This window comes from Cololabis saira, chromosome 10, assembly GCF_033807715.1.
Source record: "Cololabis saira isolate AMF1-May2022 chromosome 10, fColSai1.1, whole genome shotgun sequence".
NCBI classification, from domain to species: domain Eukaryota; kingdom Metazoa; phylum Chordata; class Actinopteri; order Beloniformes; family Belonidae; genus Cololabis; species Cololabis saira.
This window is the reverse complement of record NC_084596.1, coordinates 24,993,033-25,011,986: the sequence shown is the minus strand read 5'-3', so window position 1 is coordinate 25,011,986 and position 18,954 is coordinate 24,993,033. Positions and strand designations below refer to the sequence as shown.

Sequence of the window (18,954 nt, the reverse complement as noted above, 5' to 3'; positions counted from 1 at the left end):
TTAAACAATGCATGGCTGAGTTACAATCATTGACAGTCTGGACCCCAAGAATGCTATGTTCTCTCAATTGACTGCAAACAGCAAATCCTTCTATAATGGTTAAAACATCCATCCATCTATTTTCTATATCCCCTTTATCGTTTGCAGGGTCACAGGGGTCTGCTGGAGCCTATACCAGTCATTTCAGGCGAGAGGCAGGGGTTCACCCTGGACAGGTTGCCAGTCCATCGCAGAGCCCTTGAGAGACAAACAACCAGACACACTCACACCTACAGGCAATTTAGAATCATCAATTAACCTATTATGCATGTTTTTAGACTGTGGGAGGAAGTCGGAGTACCCGGAGGGAACCCACGCAAGAACATGCAGGGAGAACATGCAAACTCCACACAGAAAGACCCTGCCGGGCCAGGGAGTTGAACCAGGAACCTTCTCGCTGTGAGGCAACAGTGCTAACCACCAAGCCACCATGCTACCCATGGTTAAAACAATTAATCAAAAATCATCTATAAATTGAAAAATAATGAAAGAAATCATGAATGATATTGAAATATATAGCAATATTTCTACAACATTTGGTGACACTGACTAAAATAAAACTTGTCATATAAAATATATGTTTAGTGTCCAACATTTACAAATATCACTGCACTTTTACCATTTGAGCAATTTGAATGAAACTCACAGGATTTAATCAGATTATGGTCGACAGTGTTTGTGGTGAGTTTGCAGTTGCTTGGACAAAGTATGGCGGAAATATCCTCGTCGGTTATGATTTCATATTTTCAAAAATATATAGTGATTATGTTTTTATTAGACCCGATGTTGCAGTGTATGAAAATGTGGCCTTTGTGAAAGGGATCTGATCCCTGAATCTCCCTTCTAAAAAAACAAACGGGTAATTTTTGATGATCTATGTGTTGTGTAAAGACAATTTTGGATACATTCAGTACAACTCTCAGGCTGATCTGATGAAGCAAAGCGTAATTACAGGATATAAAGTGGCAAAAAAAACCCCATTTCACTTCCATCAGCAGGTGGCGCTATGGAGTTCATCCAAGATCTTCGTATCCACTTGTTCAGGATAGAAGCTTCATCAAATGTATGAATTTAGGTTCAGATTGGACTGCACATGGGCAAGTTAGAATAAGTTTTCCACTCATGGCGAAGCATGAAAACTAAATTTTATCTCATTATTTGCTTTATCTACTTCTTAAGCATGGATTTGACCAGGTTGGACATCTCTTTGACCATCATGTTAGAACAGCCACATTGAAACATGGAGCGAGTGACTTCCCATTGCCACTAGGAGGCACTATGAGTGTGACTAAGTACGACTCTGATCATACACAGAACATCTGGGGCCTCTGGGACAATGTGGGACTGAGTGAGAGCAAGTTGAATTTTGATGGCGAAACGTCAAATTTGGCCGCAATGTCATGGGCGAGTCCCTGGACAAAAACTCATAAGCTCTCTAATTTAATTCAGCAAAACCCTTAGATGAAACACGACAAATATGAAGTTGATCCAATGAAACCTAGGAGGAGTTCGTTCAGTTACGAGGTCTGCGAATCACAAAAATCAGCCCAAAATCTGCCCAAAATCACAAATTCAATTAAAAATAGCGGACTTCCTGTACATTTAAGAAGATGGGTCCTTGAGACTTTTACATGCGGGTCGCCCATATACAGTACATAAAACTACCAATTTTCATGAAAGTAGGCAAAAAAATAAAAAAATAGAAAAAATAAAATAAATAAATAAAATAATAATAAATAATTATAAACAGTGGGGTCCTTTCACTCTCGTGCTCTGGCCCTAAATACTTTAAAACATGGCCACAAGATAGTCAGGGTTAGGAATTAAATATTTCATATTTCATTACATGATCAAAATAAGGCAAAGCAGTTGTTAGGGATTGTACTAACCAGGTCATGTGATCATGCAGAATCAGTTTTGCAATATTTGCAATATATATGAGAAATGTGACAGACATATGATCCTCATAGCATCTGAAAGAGTGACATACCAACACACCAGGTCTTCCAATGCACACTGGATGCATGATCTCTTTCTTACTGTAGAAAAATGCCCTTTTGAACAAACAATGTCAAGATTTATCAGCTTAGTTACTTGATTATTTTATTAATCACAGTCATGAGAACTACATAGTAATGGATAAGCGCAAATTTAAAGATGGCCGAGGCTCCACGTGTTCAAATGTCATGAAATCAAAGGAATTTATATCAACATTTAGGTCCTGAAATATTGCCCTTCGATTCTAAACACATAATTCAAAATTGGGTTCATCTTTGTCATTTAAGACATTTTATTGGGTTCATCCAATGCCACCCGCAGAAATACTTGTTGGTTATACTTAAATACTTATTGGTTTTTCTGAAACACTGGCTGCAGAAATAAATAGATATTGCTTTTATAGACTTCAATCACTGTTATGCTATCTATTCTGGACTGTATATGTTTCTCTCTTCCAGGCTCATGAGCATGCAGGAAAAAAAAAAGAAGAAGAAAAACATCCTTCCATCTCTGTCTTGCCTGTTTTGCTTTCTTTTGAAATGTGCTTATGCCTTGGGGACTCTGTTTGTCTCCCTTTTTCCCACATTCTCCCAAGAAGTGAATGAGGGAACTCCTTAGAAGTACAATATTGTGTGCTGCTCATTAAAAATAATTAGCCTGTGTTCAATTAAGACTCAGCGATGCTCCTTTGATGTAACTGGCTCTGTATTTATTTATTTTTTAAACCTGACTGCCTTGAGAGTGAGAAAAGTTTGAATGAAATCAGTTCTGACAGTTAAGGCCAGGTCTCTGCTGCAGCAATGTAGCCATGATAATGAGATAATGTGAAAGACCGTGTAAAAGTTAATGCACATTTTGCGTGTGCACCCGTACAGAGTGCAAACCTAGTCACAGAGCTTCCCCCACATACACCTTGTACTTCTTACACTCATGCACTGTTAATTTATTGAAGGGACTCTGCAGCATGTGCATGTTAATGTTCTGGCAGAGGTTCCTGCAAGAGGAGAACTGTCCTGTTGAATCCTTGTAGCCCAGGGACAGAAAAGATGCTAAGCCAAGCTTTGACTGCAGTTATGCTCTGACACTGTTACTTTAATTTCCTCTCATCTTCTTGCTCATCCTTTTTAAGCCTCTGATTCCCTCCCTTCCTCCACTTCCTCACTGTTAATCTTTATTCCCTGACCACCCTTCTATCCCATTTGATACATTGCCCCAATCTAGCCTTTTTCAGTATGCTGCATCTATTCTATTTCTGTCTTTTCTTTGTGTTTTACTGGCATTTTACCTGGTTCTGCTCAAAAGGTTTATGTAAGATTCTGCATATTTGTCTCAGTTTGACATGCACAATTCAGATACTGTGCCGATCAATGGATTCTTTTAATGAGGAGCTCTTAGGGTATAGTTTTGTGCTGACATATCTAAAAAAAAATGATCCCAGTGCAGTCATAAATAACATGCTGTTTTTCAATATAAGCACACTTGGGAGGGTTAAAATATGTCAGTTGCACATTCATGCAGATTCATACACAGATGCAATGCATACATGAGACTGTTTGTCTTATTTTAGATTGCTTGACAAAGCTAAAATACCATGAAGCTCATGATGTTAAGTATGTGCTTCGATCAATGGTACATTGTGTTATCTTACAGTCACTGCTGTACATCAGTGTAGGTCAGTGGCCCGAATGATGAAGCGAAATTAGAAGGACATCTGTAAAGCATCTGTTTTATTTTATTAATTCATTTGTATCTTACATTTTTGCATTGCTGGTCGTTCAGAAAAATAAACATCAAGCACCCTGCATACATTCATTGTAGTTAAAGACTGCAATATCTCACAAAGAGAGATGGCTTCCCCTGCTGGAATGAAAACAAAATGTTAGAGCAAACCAAAGATGCTATAGCACTGTGGAAAGTAGTCGTTTGATGAATAAATTAAAGTAACCCAGTTTTGGTTCATTTTCCATACAACAGATGAACATTTAAACAGCATTTATGACTTCAGATCAGTGGAGCTTAGCAGGCCAATGAACCATGCTGAGTGTTTAAGCTCTCTGCAGGGATTCAGTTAACAATGTCTCTTCAATAAGGAAAAATAAGACTTTGAAACAGAATTTCAATGAGACCATTTTAGTGATCACTGGAAATATAAGAGCAGACTACTTAAAACATTTAATGTACAAAGGATCAAGTGCAGCTGCTTTTAAATCATTTAAAAGCATAAGAAGTGTCTGAAGTTAGTTTTGGAAGATGGTTTTACATCTTAAAAACATTGCACTTTGTAGAGTTCACTTTAAAGGATGATATAAGCTCCACTGACTGAGGCTATGAGTAGTTTTCAGTCATAGCCACAAACAGTTTCCATAGGATAACTGTGGATGAGTTTATCTCAGCTGTCATTGGTTCACCCTGGACAGCCCAACATGTCCACATCGAAAGAAACAAGCATTTATTGTCACATTCAGTCCTACATTGCAAAAACAGAAGAAATAAACCTATTGTTCCATACGTTTATTGTTTTTTTTTTAATAATATCTTTATTGGTCTTTTATTCACACACAGGATATTAATCAAACAACTTTTGACCTAACAATACATTTATTGTTTAATTTTAAATCAAAAGTATCTTTGCCAATGAGGTAAGAAACATTTCATCCATCCATCCATCCATCCATTATCTATAGTCTACCTGCTTTATCCTTTGCAGGGTAACAGGGGTCTGCTGGAGCCTGCCCCAGCTCATTACAGGCAAGAGGCAGGGGTTACACTCTGGACAGGTTGCCAGTCCATCGCAGGGCCACATACATACAAAAAAAACAGACATACTCACACCTACGGGGCAATTTAGAATCACCAATTAACCTAGTATGCATGTTTTTGGACTATGGGAGAAAGCCGGAGCACCCGGAGGGAACCCACGCAAGAACATGCAGGGAGAACATGCAAACTCCACACAGAAAGACCCCGCCAGGCCAGGGAGTCGAACCGGGAACCTTCTTGCTGTGACGCAACAGTGCTAACCACCAAGCCACCATGCTGCCCCTTTGTTTTATTTTCTGAGAAATTAATTTTTACAGTGTACTGAGATTTTAGCATCACCAATTAACCTAACAAGCATGCTTCTGGACTGCAAACTCCTCACAGAAAGGCCCCAACTGGGATTCAAACCAGGAATCTTCCTGTTGTAAAGCAACAGTGACTATTACTGCAGCATCATGCTGCCATCTCAATTCATAACCAAAAGACAGAGCCTACATAACCAAAGCTAACAAACATGTTATATAACAAGACTAAACTATGGCACTCAAAGATATTAGTTACAGCAATATAGCTCTGAAGCTTGCTAACACAAACTTTTGGTCAAAGTTAGACTGTGGCACAACTCACCCAGCTTATGAATGGAACTCAATTTTTGAGCAAAGGTATGTGTTTTAAATGTATTTGAAAATTGCAACAGTGTCACTTACATACACTAAAAAAAGTGACTTTTTGGTGCAGTAAACTCTATTAGAGTAGTTGTCATAATTTCTACTTTGTATTTTTAAGATTTTGTAAACTAGTTTCTGAAGTAAAATTAAAACCTTTTTTCACGTAATACATGAATTACGGTGGAGAAGTACATTTTACTTAGGATTCCTTATACTATTTAAATGTTTAATAGCTGTATTACATAAACCTACAAATACACAAACGTTACTATGAAAATGTAGCGTTTTGAAACGCATGCACGACGCAAGCGTTTCTGGCTCTGCTTCAGTCTGGACGTTACAGGACCACAGAGCAAGGTGTTGCACCTATGACAGTTATTATCACTCTGTTTTAAATTTGTTATAATTACCGTAATAAGTCTGCATGTAGTTTTACACAAGATATGTCACTGTTCATAAGTTATTCAACTGACGTGGAACATGGTTTTGTTCTCTGTGAAACCTTTGGTAGCAACATGGAAGTAAGTGAATTCTTTCTTCTTTGTTTTAACAAGAAGCTAGTCCATCCATCTATCCATCCATCTATTTTCTTTATCCCAAATTAATCCCAAATTAGGGGTTGCAGGGGTCTGCTGGAGCCTATCCCAGCTGTCTCGGGTGAGGGCAGGGTCATGGCCGTGGGAAGATGATTTGAGTTGGGGCTGCGGAAGAGAGGTTTCCAAGTAAATAAAAGACAGCGATATATCATATAAGATATTGTAGTCAGGCACATCATACCTTAGAATCAGAATCAGAATCAGCTTTATTGGCCAAGTTTGAACATGCCAGACAGGGAATTTGACTTGTTATTTCGCTCACTCTACCCAGATTTAAATAGTTGCAAACAGAAAATAGACAAATGGCTCTTATTAACATATAGACAATTAAAAAAGTGAAAGGTTCAGCAGTCTGAGGTAGACATGGTTATAGAAAGGTGCATTGTTACAGCATATGATTGTGGTTATTGAAAGTAAAGTTAGAGTAAACCAAAGATGCTATAGCACTGTGGAAAGTAGTCGTTTGATGAATAAATTAAAGTAACCCAGTTTTGGTTCATTTTCCATACAACAGATGAACATTTAAACAGCATTTATGACTTCAGATCTGTGGAGCTTAGCAGGCCAATGAACCATGCTGAGTGTTTTAGCTCTCTGCAGGGATTCAGTTAACAATGTCTCTTCAATAAGGAAAAATAAGACTTTGAAACAGAATTTCAATGAGACCATTTTAGTGATCACTGGAAATATAACCGCAGACTACTGAAAACATGTACAAAGGATCAAGTTCAGCTTACTGGTTATTGAAAGGTTCATTCTTACGGCATATGATTGTGTTTGTTATTATTATTATTATTATTATTATTATTATTATTATTATTATTAATATTATTATTGTTGTTATTATTGCACAGTGATTGATTACTCTGAGACTCTTTGAGTGTTGAGAGTTCATCAGAGCAACAGCTTAGTTTCTTCCCCCAAAAATGGTGCACTTGAAAATTCTGCTTCATACACATTGATTTTGAAATTTACAACAACAAACAAGAGCATTCATAGCATTAAAGCGTTTGCTTGATGTAGAACAATAAAAAAAATATTAAAAATGTTTAGCATACAAATAAATAATCATACCCTTAAACACATTATCAAACTTTTCTCTCTGTTATGTGTTTGTTTTTTGTTGTTAGGGGGGCTGCTGACATAAACAACAGCTTTTATTTGTAGAACAAAAACAGAAGCGTGGAACTAACTTTTAACTGTTGTTAAAACACTGCTCGGTGCAGCTGATAATGAACCGAGCAGGAGCTCGGCAGGAGCTGCAGTTAGTTCAGTCTCCTGCAGAACTCCAAACACGGGTGACTCGTGTCATGGGTTATCAAATCTTTCATGAGAGCATTCGTGTTTATAGCTGCAGGATGTCATTGTGGACATTCATCAATTAAAGTTGTGTCTCTTTTGTGTCATAATGGACCGTATCCGTGTTTTTAATCTACTCGCGCTGCGATAAGGCGGCTGATGTTGGCGGTCAGAGGCTACTTCATTTGATGTCTGAAAACCACAATGCACAGCGTAACCAAACACGATTTGAAAACTGTATTAAACCATCTACATATTGTCAAAATTCATTTTTGAAAAGACGTTCATTATTGCATTTACTGTTTTTTTTGTCAACTGGTGGCGGTGCTATGACACTAATCCAGCAGGGGGCGCCCCCACTTCCCACGGCCATAGGCAGGGTACACCCTACAACCAACCATTCACTCACACCTAGGGGCAATTTAAAGACCAATGAACCTAACCTGCATGTATTTGGACTGTGGTCCACGCAGGAAACCCACGCAGACATGCAGAGAACATGCAAACTCCACACAGACTCCCTGAGCGGGAGTCGAACTGTGAGTGATACTCACTGTACCACCAATACTCAATAAATTGAATATATTTTCACCAGTCTGCACCAATTTGGGTTAACAACTGTTTTTGTCACAGTAGATAGTAATTTCACTAGTTCTAGGATCTATTTTCCGGTTTCCGGCTTCCAAACTGAGGCTGAAGCTGTTTACATACTGTAAATAAGGCTGTCCGTGTGCAGACGTGCAGCTGTATTCAAGTGACTGCCAGTACTGCACACTGCATGGCAGTGTCTTATTGAATAGTTTTCTATTTATCAACAGGAAGCAAATCAGAACAGAACCTTATTCTCATTATTCCTACAAGTGGAAAATAATATGCATGATCTAATATTGTTTTGTTATTTTCCTTTTATTCATCCATCATAACATAATATTAAAACTGTGGCTGAATACTTTAGACCATTGTTTTAATACCACAAATTGTGTCTCTTCATGTTCAGGGTGGCCCTTTGGAGGAGCCAGTGGACCTGTTAATTACAGTAGATATTTTCTTCTTCATCTAGAATGGTTAGACACCTTGAGCTGTTCATTTTTTTATTTTTGATTGTGCTGATTTTGTTTCATTACTGTTTTAATTGCATTCTTAAAAGTGCAGTAGTCTGGAAGACTGGTTTAAATGTTGAAATTGCACTGTTTCAGTGTAGGTTTGCAAGATTTTTATTGCATATTTGAGAAGTGACTATGTTACCAGATCTACCGTATGTTGGATTGTGGTGTATAATATGTAATCTGTTGTTTACCAGTCATGCCACCTGTATCCTTTTTTCAGATTTGCTGGAGATACATCTTTAATGTACGGATTTTACAAATTCTAATGCAGTACAATATAATGTACTTTACTATTAATGCTCTACTTGTACATGCTTTTTTCCTTTATTTAAATAGATTTATACATAATCTTCAATCCCCCTGAAGTTGTTTTGAGCATGTTTGTGTAACTTAAACAATCTTATCTTGAAAATCCGAGTATGATATTTCTGTAAGGAATATTGAGTTGTACGTTTTTCACTGGATATTTGAAAAGCACTGTTCCAGTCAGAATGTCAAATGTATGGCTGCGCCATAAATGATTGGGCAATTCAGTACACAATAGTAGTGGATTTACTTGTTTGTGAAACTTTTTAAAATGAAAAATAAACTGTTTGATATATATTAAATGCAGTATTGGTTCAATTTGGTAAGATTTATCAAAAGAAAACTGGCAATGATTACCTAATTTTAGAGAGTAATGTAACATAATGCAACAAAGTAAATTAATATGTCAAGCACAAGAAAACAATGAATATCTACTTAATTACTTCATAACAGCAAATACTACAGGAGTATAACATTTACTTAAAATTTTGAGTAAAACTATGGTCTTGCCCATGAAAAACAAGTAGACTTTACTTATTTTGTTTAAATATAAATTACAACTTGGATGTAATTAAGTAAATGTTACTTAATATCTTAATAACTGGTATGTTTTATGGAAAGTAAAATTCACTTGATATTAGCAACTGAATGTTACTTAATATTGCAGCATTACATTTTACTTAAATCATTTGCGTGCAAATACTTAAGATATATTTTTAAGTAAATCTTATGAGTCATTTTTGCAGCTGTAGGGCAGCATGGACATTGTTGGTCCAAGATTAATCCAGATATCGAGATACTGCTCTTGTTTGAGTCTATAAAAAAAAAAAACCCAAACATATCTCTAAAAATATTCAAAAAATTCATGTCTGTTTAGTAAGAATTCTCTAACATTAAGATTATTACAAATGTTCAGTCATAGTTGTATTGATTTTATTATGCCAATGCATTATTTGAAGGCTCTCTTTATGATGAAAAAACAGTAATACATTTTCTTGAGTAAATGTTTCCTCCTGGGGTTAAACCCCAGAAAGAATAAAAATTACACTATGCCAGAAAAGACCAGTATACAATGAAAGAACCCTGGGATTTCCTTTTTCAGATGTCTCCCTCGTGAGTGGAATGAAGTTAGCAAGAAGTCCGGGATTTCCAGAAGAAGACTCTGCAGGGCCTAGCAGTTTCAGCTCCACGACGATTCTTCTCTTGTTTTCCCGAGTCTTTGGTCTCTTCGGGGATATTTGCATTTTTAGTCTTGGAGCGTGTATAAAACAGATCTGCCAGGGTTTGTTTCTCTGCTGATTCCTATGGAAGAAAACATCATCTCAATTAAAAAAAAAAACAATGTGAACTCTTACCGGTACATCTCTGCATATGTACTGTACATATATTTGCTGCTCATACGTATAGGCAGAGGCAACGCTGTGAAATTAAAAACTTGGTATGGAAATTAAACTGGTAGAATGTTACTATGAGTGGAGGCCAGGGTCTGGTTTCAACCGCTCTGTGTTTTCCAAGTTAAACATTAGGAACCTACATTACAAAGCAACATGAAGAAGAATAACAAGTGCAGCATAAACATAGACCTTACCAGACTGTCAAGTAATTTTTCAAGTGATGACAATGGATCTTGCTGAAGGTGCAGGTTTTCAGATGCTTCCTCAATCTCTGTATTTTCCACGATACAGAATATGAGACACAGAAGTCCCAAAATGCACAAGATACGAGCCATCCTTGTCAGGAAACCGTACGTGTTCTTCTTGGTAAAGGTTTTTCTTCCGTAGGACAGTGCAAAGCTGACATATAAAAACACAGTGAGAAATCTGTCTTATAAGTAGCATTCTGGGGCGAAGAAGGAGGAGTGTGCAGGTAATCTGTGTCAAGAACATCTTCAGTATATTGTTTGTTCCCACCGGTGCACTGAAGCATGAACTCTGTCATTTACAGCAGTCATTATCTGTGAGACAAAAGTTCCAAATAAGAACATTTTTTCCATCATGGTCTTCCTCTGCGTCACAGTGTACACAAGCTCGGTTTAGCACTGCTGCATGAGTGAACGCCATCCTGAATCCTACATCGACACAACGAGTGAATGCCTCCTCGTTGGAGGGAGCCAGTTTACACTAAATCCCTGTAAACCAAGTGGAATGTGCCATCAGGTAAAATAAAACTTTACTGACAATAACATGGTGGAAGCAATAATTTTACTAACCCTGCTGGACCATAAAGTTCAATCAATGACAGCGCAGAATTATTTGGACATCCCAAGGCCATAAAGGTCAATTTACCATTAGTTGCAGTCGAGTGAGCTTATTCCCGGGATCTCTTTAATGGCATTTCTGCTCTGCTTAACTTTACAAGTGTCACACATTTGAGTAAAGGTGTATTTTTCAGACGCTGCAATTATTTTGCAATGGTACATGATTCAAACATGCATCTACAAGACATAGACTGACCCGATCACACATAAAGTGGAGAATTATGACGCTTGTCCACGTGGCTAAAACATGAAAGTGATTATAGATTACACATAATTTGTAAGACAGTAAAGTTTTATTACTCTGCCTGCTGTTGTTAAATGATGTCGTCAACCAAGTGTTTCTTCCTATCAAACTCTATGTGTAGCTAGCTATTTATATAATTTTTGAGCCTTTGTTAAAAATTGGAAATATTCTGTGCCCTGAACAAATGTCACTTTTTCATATTCCCACCTGAGACTACAGTATATTGAACTGCACGTTTATTCTAATGTTATTTAGTTTTTATCAGACAGTCACAGTTTAGATGAAGTCTGATGTGAAGACAAAGGGTCAATTTTTTTTCCAAAATTATGAACTATAAACTCTGTTTGATGATTACCACAAGGAAACATTTTCTTGTATATTCTTTTTAAACAATACTATAAGAATTTACTTTTCACTTTTTTTTTTTGTAAAAAAACCTAACTTGTGTAAAATGTGCCGATGCCCAACTCTGATTTAAACAACATGCAGGACACTGGCCCTCGGGAACCGTAATCGGACTATCCTGCTCTAGGAAAGCATGTGACAGAAGGTAACAGGATGTGTCCTTCAAATGGAAGACAACCTTGAAGTGCATCAACCTTTCAACAAATTGTCGTTCTAACTAAATTGCAAATGTGTAGAAGCCAGATACATGCTGCCTAACCAATTAGTAAGTGCTCTGTTGGGAGCACAATAATCCTGTTAAGAAGAGCCCTCCACAGCAAGACTGTTCCCAACCATGCTGACAACTGTCTCACCAGGCCATGTAAGGCTCGGATAATTCAAGGTGGCAGAATGTTTGCTTGACTTAGCAGGACTTTCACATGTGATGGAATAAGTTTTAATAAGTTCTAATTTGCTCCACAGTGTCAAGACTTGATTAGATAATAAATGTGTGTACATGTGATGGTTCATTATAAGTTCTTAATCCACTCAAGAGGTTCAGCTCTCTCTGGGATTCCTCTTGGGCTCGCTTGGTTTGTTATATAACCGTAACTCCTTTTTTATTACTTGAACATTGTAGTTTAAGGAGATAATTGCACAAATTTGCATCCAAGATTTTCCATCATGATGAAATAATGAATAAATGAACTTCAACAACTGTTCTTGAGGGACATATGGTACTCTAGTTATGGTTTTCTGAGAGTATTAGAGAAACATGACACAAAAGCGTGGATGAGTGGAGTGGAACATTGTGTACTTTATTGATCTTCTAAAACCTTTTTTTTTCATGGCTCAAAATGGGTAATAAACAAGATTATCACATATATAATCTCCCTTTAGTTACATTGTATGCAGTACTCGAGTTGAGAGGGTATGAGGGGGGATGGCATCCCCCCTGAAATAAAAATGGTCAAAATCCTCCCCACTTTCCATCCCTTATGTCATTTCATCAATGAATGTGGTATTATTTCAACATTTAGAGTCATCACCAGAAAAATAACACCAGAAAAATAACTTATTTTACAATTTTCACCTGTTTCAAGTAAATTTTCACTTGAAATAAGTAGGAAAATCTGCCAGTGGGACAAGATTTATCTTCTTATTACAAGCAACAAGCTTGTTCCACTGGCAGATTTTTCTACTTATTTCAAGTGAAAATCTACTTGAAACAGGTGAAAAATGGTTCTTTTTTCCAGTGATGAGTCTTGTTTTAAGTGTAATGAGATTTTTTTTACTAAAATGAGACATTTTAACTAGAAATAAGACAAATATTCTTGTTAAGATATTGAGTTTTTGCAGTGATCCATTTGACTTATCCTGTGAAGGACAGAGTCATATTGATAAGTTCAGAAAACTGTTTTTATTTTTGTGTTTTGATGTATTAGATGTAAGCCCAGTGGATATTTAAAGCTTACAGAAGGCTGCATTTAACTGCTGCTATGTCATTCCTGCAGTATTTGTGCAGGTGTTTTGGTCAGTGCTATTATTTGTAATATATTATATTATTTGTAATCAGCACAAATTATCTGTCCCCATATGATAAAATCCACCATCCCCCCTGATTTTTTTTTTTACAACTCGAGTACTGATTGTATGTACATCATTTTATCTCAAATTTAAAGTGGAAATAAAGAACCAGAGTTTAAAAAAAAGTATTTCTCTATTTCTTCAGATCCTAATAAGAACTTTTGTTCTTGCACAGAGACACCTCTATTTTGATTACAACGTTTGCTCATAACAGTACATTTGACAGAGATTGGAAAGGGTTGCAGGCAGTGTGAGTCATAAAGTTAAATCTTTTCATGCTTCATTTAACAGGCTTAAGTTCAAAGAAGTGCTGTAAGAGCAATGGGATACATTACACTATGTTTGTGTACAAAAACACAACAACATAGAAATTCAGAAGCCAGCACATCACATTTACAACATCTTCTTGTTTGTGGTGATCCAGTGCTTTTGACGTCATTCATTGACTGGACTTCACTGGAACAGTCAGGCCACTCGCAATGAGGCATGACTGATCGGTGCCCTGATGGGTTATCATTCCTCAGTAGTCTGGCTGTTGTTTCCATCAAAAAAAGACATTTAGACAATTTCAATGTTTTCGTTATATGGTCATTTGAATTGGGAGGTAGAGTTAGCTGTTTTGTTATTCAACATGTTCTTTGACTGACTAATATGAGAGTAATCTGAGAAAAGAGTGAAATAAGTTTGTACAAGAAATATATGAACTAAAAGCATGAGGAATTAGCACTTGTAGAACATTATAACTGTAAGTCATAATGGCTTTGAATAATGTACATAATCATGAGAAATCTTGAAATGGCCATAAAAATGAAGGCAAAAAGCAGATTATCAACATTAAACAACTTAAAAAACAAAAAAAAAATATTAAAGGCATTGATAGACAATATTAACACTACTGTATGTCACATTTCCCATTTTTTATACTTTCAAAAACTGTCTCCACGTTTGTCACTTTCAGCACTTTGTAATGTTTTTCTGCAAACTTGACAACGGCTGATGATACTCTGCGAAGAAAGTCCCTTTACTGTCTGAGGAGCTGGCTTACTGTTGGAGAAAATAAAGCACAGACATGTAGATTGTTAGAAATGTATAAAGAAAGAAAGAAAGAAAGAAAGAAAGAAAGAAAGAAAGAAAGAAAGAAAGAAAGAAAGAAAGAAAGGGAGTAAATGCCTCTGGAACAAAAGTGAGATTATCGTTCAAACTGCTGAGCAACAAAATCTGCTACTAAAGACACAGAGGAGAGACTGGTTCACCTGAACATGTTGTTTGGGTCAAGAGAGGCCAGCCAGTAGCTGTAGGAATCAGGGTAGTAGTTACAAGTCCCTCTGCCATGACACTCAATAAAGGGCACTTGACGGAAATGTTCCAAACATGAGCCAGGAGATATAAGGGGCTGGGAGGATCCTTCTGCCCCGGCACCCGTTTGCTGGAACAGATGAAGATTGAAAAAGGAGAAGTGAATTGAATTGAATTGAATTCTTATTACTGTAATCATTGATAATTTACTTGAAAGGTAATTATAATGTATATAGAAATTGTTGATTAAATCCAGGGATTCAGAAAGTTAGATGCATGTGCCCTTACCATGACAAATGAGTACCCAGACCAAAGGGATTCCCAGCCTCTAGGACATTCAGGTACCTTAGTTGTCTGGCTGTGGATGGCGATGACATTGGAGGGGATTTCGCACACTGAACACCTAAAACCATAAATATATGTATTTTAATGAAATTACTCTGAAAAAATATAATTTTGGTACTTTTAACAATTATTAAAGGTCTTCTGTGATAAATAAATCTGTGAGTGTGTGCACGCATGCTCTGGTCACACCTGCTAATGTAAGGGGCCAGGTTGTCCGCTGTGATGGCAACCATGTTGGTCGGCATTGGTTTGTCCGTTGAAAGCCAGTATGAGTAGTCATTACGTGAAGCATAGCGACATGTTCTTTCTGTGTCGCAGAATAGGAAGGGCATGGTGGAGAAACGAGGCAGACAGCTCCCCATGGTGCCTGAGAGGCAGTGTGAAAATGACAGTGTGAAACTGAAATACTCTTGTGACGATGGAGGAAAATGCACATCGTTTATACAACTGAATATTGCATACAGATGCATCCAATTAGAATTCCCTCTCCCAGCCGAAGTCCACTCATCTTCCAGCCAAATCTTCATTCATGGAACGTTAATGTCCCATGAATGAAGCAGCTGTTCTTTTAAAATGTCTGCATCTGTTATATACACATTATTTCTGGATGTGGTGGTTTTCATCTTCTTACCGAGATCCTGACCATGAACTCTCTCATTTCCATTGATGAAGAGGAGGGAATAACCGGAGTAGATAAGACTTGAGCCACTGGGGCAGCCAGGGACACGGATGGTCTGACTGTGCCTGGCTATCAGAAAACTGTCAACATAACCTGGAACTGCTTTACCAGGCAAACCTGGCCGGCCTTTGTGCCCTGGGTTCCCATGTCTGCCTTCTGGACCTGGAAAATGCAATGTAGTACTGAGAGATATGATATGGATAGCTTTTGTTTTGGCAGGAGATATCTGCCTGAGACACAGCAATGCATTTTTGTTTATCATTACCTGCTTTTGTCCCTGAAGTAAAGCTCTTGGTTATGACAGAGGACAAAAATGCATTGCTGGCTCTCAGGGGGATATTTTACACTTTTTGTTACTGTTAATGTTTACAGCTGGCTAAGGAGTGTCCTGGCAAGAAAACTGATAGCCTAACTTGAGACCTGAGAAAGCTTGTATGCCCTTGAGTGTGCACGCTCGAACACACCTGGGATTCCTGTTGTTCCCTTGTCTCCTTTGTGACCAGTAAATCCAGGTGGGCCGAGGGGGCTGATTCCGGGGCTTCCTTTGACACCTGGCTGACCTGAGATAGAAAGTTTCAGTGCGCAGTGGCAATGCAAACAAAAGCTTGGTTTGGTATGTGAAAAAATGAAGGATGTTTAGACACATGAAGTTGATGTTCATTTGTCAGTGCCCTGGTATTTATAGCTTTGAAGAATAACGTTCAAAACATGCAAACACATCTTAAAATTGCTTATCACAGGCTGAAGTGAATTAAATATTCTTAACCTGGAGGGCCAGGTCGTCCTGATAGCCCAGGAGGTCCTGGAGGTCCTCGGTTGCCAGGGGGACCAGGTAAACCAGGGGATCCTGGTAGATATGTCCGTCCAACAAATGCTGGATCACCTTTGAGGCCTTTAGGTAGACAGCAGGAGAGGATTTAGAAAGCTATTTCCCAAAATATATTTTACCAATGCTACACTGCCACATACACTGTGCTACGTGCCAGTAGGATCAGCTGACAAAAGTGAATAACATTGTATGGGGTTCTAACTATTACACTAGTCTTAAGAAGATCTACCTGTTACAAAAAAGATTTGTCAGAAGTGTCACGTTTTCAAATGCATTTGTTCAGTCTTTGCCAATATTTCATAAGCTTAAGCTCTTAAAAATTTATGACATAAACACAATTCAAATTTGTACTTTTGTCTATAAAACCAGATTTAGGAGAGATCTTTTGCCTGAGTGTTTTGATAATTTTTTCACTCTGAATTCTGATGTTCATCAATATAGTACCAGGCTAGCCAATTATATCCATCTGCCTAAGAATCTCACCACAAGGGGTCAGTTTCTGCTGAAGTATCGTGGTGCAGAGCTGTGGAATAGTCATCAACACGTGGTAAACATCTCTCCATCTTTGTCAATATTTAAAACAAATTTAAAACAATTTCTGGTTTCATTATATTCAAATGATAAAATTGTTTGCTGACCTTTTTGTTTGTTTCTGATAATATATATCTTCGTATGAGTTGTAAATATGCACATGTGTGTATGTGCGTATGAGGAAGGGGGTATTGGGTGGGGAGGGGGGGTGTAAAGTGTTGATTATAATTATTTGTATGTTTAAGAGGGGAGGATCGCTTATAAGCCCGTCGGGCTTCATGATCTTTCCTGCACATTTTATCTTTGTTTTTTTTCTGTTCTTTTTTCGATGCTTGTATGTTTGTAAGTGCAAATAAATAAATAAAAAAAAAAAAAACAAAAAAAAAAAACATTATTTGTTGCCCCCACTAAGGCAGACTTTTGCCACACCTGGAGGTCCAGGAAATCCCTTGGTCCCAGGTGGACCACATGGACCTGGGATGTATCCAGGGTCTCCCACGTCACCTAAAACACAGGACATGTAATCACTTTGCGTCAAAGTGACATCTCATTGAATAAATTCCAAATCATCACTTATTCCGGAAAGAAAAGTCAAATGAATCCCTGTAAATCTTATTTTCCTTTGTCTATTTTACTCTTGGTTCTGTGTTGTGGGAGCATAAATCATTCTGGGACTATGGCTCTTCTCTGATGATAAATCACACTTTTTCTGCGGTTGGATTTCATTTTAGTCTAATAAGGCTAAAACTGAAATGATAGATTACCAGGGAAGCCATGTTCTCCAGGAGGGCCAGGATCTCCTCTTGGTCCTGGGCCTCCTGTTATGCCTGTGGGACCCTGGAGAGGCAAATAGAACAATGGGAGGTCAAAGATTAGACTTCAGTGATGCATTGAGTTTGAAAATGTGGCCATTCACAAATCTGTGACCAAAGGAGGTTAAGTTAGATCAGCAAGACTATGTTGAAGGAAACCATAAACATGCAGTACAGTATATTTGAGATTTTTTCTCATAACAGAGAAAAAGTGTTGATATCACTTACAGGTGGTCCTTGGGGGCCTGGATCTCCTGGGGTGCCACGGTTACCTGGGCTTCCTGAAGGACCTGGGCCACCTGTCTCTCCTTTGGACCCTGGTACAGTGGGACCTGGAAGGCCAGGTGGACCAGGATAGCCTGCAATGAAATTAGATATATTCAATTCAGTTCAATTGTATTCATATTACATCTATTACAATAGAAATTGTCTCCTGGCGCTTTCCAGAGACCCAGGACATGACTCCCAAGCAATTATTACATAAACAATGGCAAGTAAAAACACCCCTAGTGGGAGAAAACCCTTAAGACAAACAGTGGCAAGTTATGAAGGTTATAACATAATGATAAAGTTCACAAAGAATTCACAGCATTAGGTCAAGATCACAATCCAAAATATACAAGCTTATCATATGTCATCAAATATGCAGCACGTACTAGTTTTCATATTGTAAACTTCTATCAATTCACTGTCAAAGAAAACACATCAGGTCAAAACATAAAAGCCTTCCAGGGTAGCATACTTACCTCTGCTTCCAGTATTTCCTGAGAATCCAGGATCTCCTTTGGGGCCGGGAATACATGCTCCGTGTCTTCCTGGTTGTCCTTTTGAACCAAAGATGCCAGGTAGACCTGGGGATCCTCTTTCCCCTCCTGCTCCAGGATATCCTGGGACAGATAAACCCGGGGCACCAATGCTTCCAGGAGGACCTACAATACAGAGTGAACAGTAAAGTCATGTAAAAAAAGAAAAATAAATAAAAAGACCCTATACATGTTTTGCTGTGCATCTACGTTTTTTTTCCTCTTCTTTTTAACCAAATTTTAAGGCCTGATAAGACGTGTTTTCATTATGCCATGGTATGCAACACTTCGGAAATAAAAGAAGCTGCACTGCAAATGAAAAAGAAAGTACACGCAACTATGAGTTCTTGCAAATGGTCTGTGCTAATATAACTGTTAGTATAGATCACTTGAAGGAAACAGTTCTTGAATCATT

The 18,954-nt window shown here is 37.8% G+C and overlaps 1 protein-coding gene across 1 annotated transcript in view; it reads right to left on the bottom strand.

Moving 5' to 3' along the window:
* Window positions 1-13,358: 13,358 nt before the first annotated feature.
* LOC133452686 (collagen alpha-5(IV) chain-like) overlaps window positions 13,359-18,954 on the bottom strand; it is a 29,019-nt gene continuing 23,423 nt past the window's right edge. Inside the window, exons 42-52 of the mRNA XM_061732227.1 lie at window positions 18,483-18,665; window positions 17,965-18,095; window positions 17,689-17,761; window positions 17,354-17,428; window positions 16,331-16,456; window positions 16,029-16,124; window positions 15,517-15,726; window positions 15,075-15,252; window positions 14,829-14,943; window positions 14,498-14,670; window positions 13,359-14,288 (exon numbers count right to left, since the gene is read on the bottom strand). Coding sequence (XP_061588211.1) covers window positions 14,171-14,288; window positions 14,498-14,670; window positions 14,829-14,943; window positions 15,075-15,252; window positions 15,517-15,726; window positions 16,029-16,124; window positions 16,331-16,456; window positions 17,354-17,428; window positions 17,689-17,761; window positions 17,965-18,095; window positions 18,483-18,665 — 1,478 coding nt within the window. The 3' untranslated portion in view covers window positions 13,359-14,170. The remainder of the gene's footprint in view (window positions 14,289-14,497; window positions 14,671-14,828; window positions 14,944-15,074; window positions 15,253-15,516; window positions 15,727-16,028; window positions 16,125-16,330; window positions 16,457-17,353; window positions 17,429-17,688; window positions 17,762-17,964; window positions 18,096-18,482; window positions 18,666-18,954) is intronic.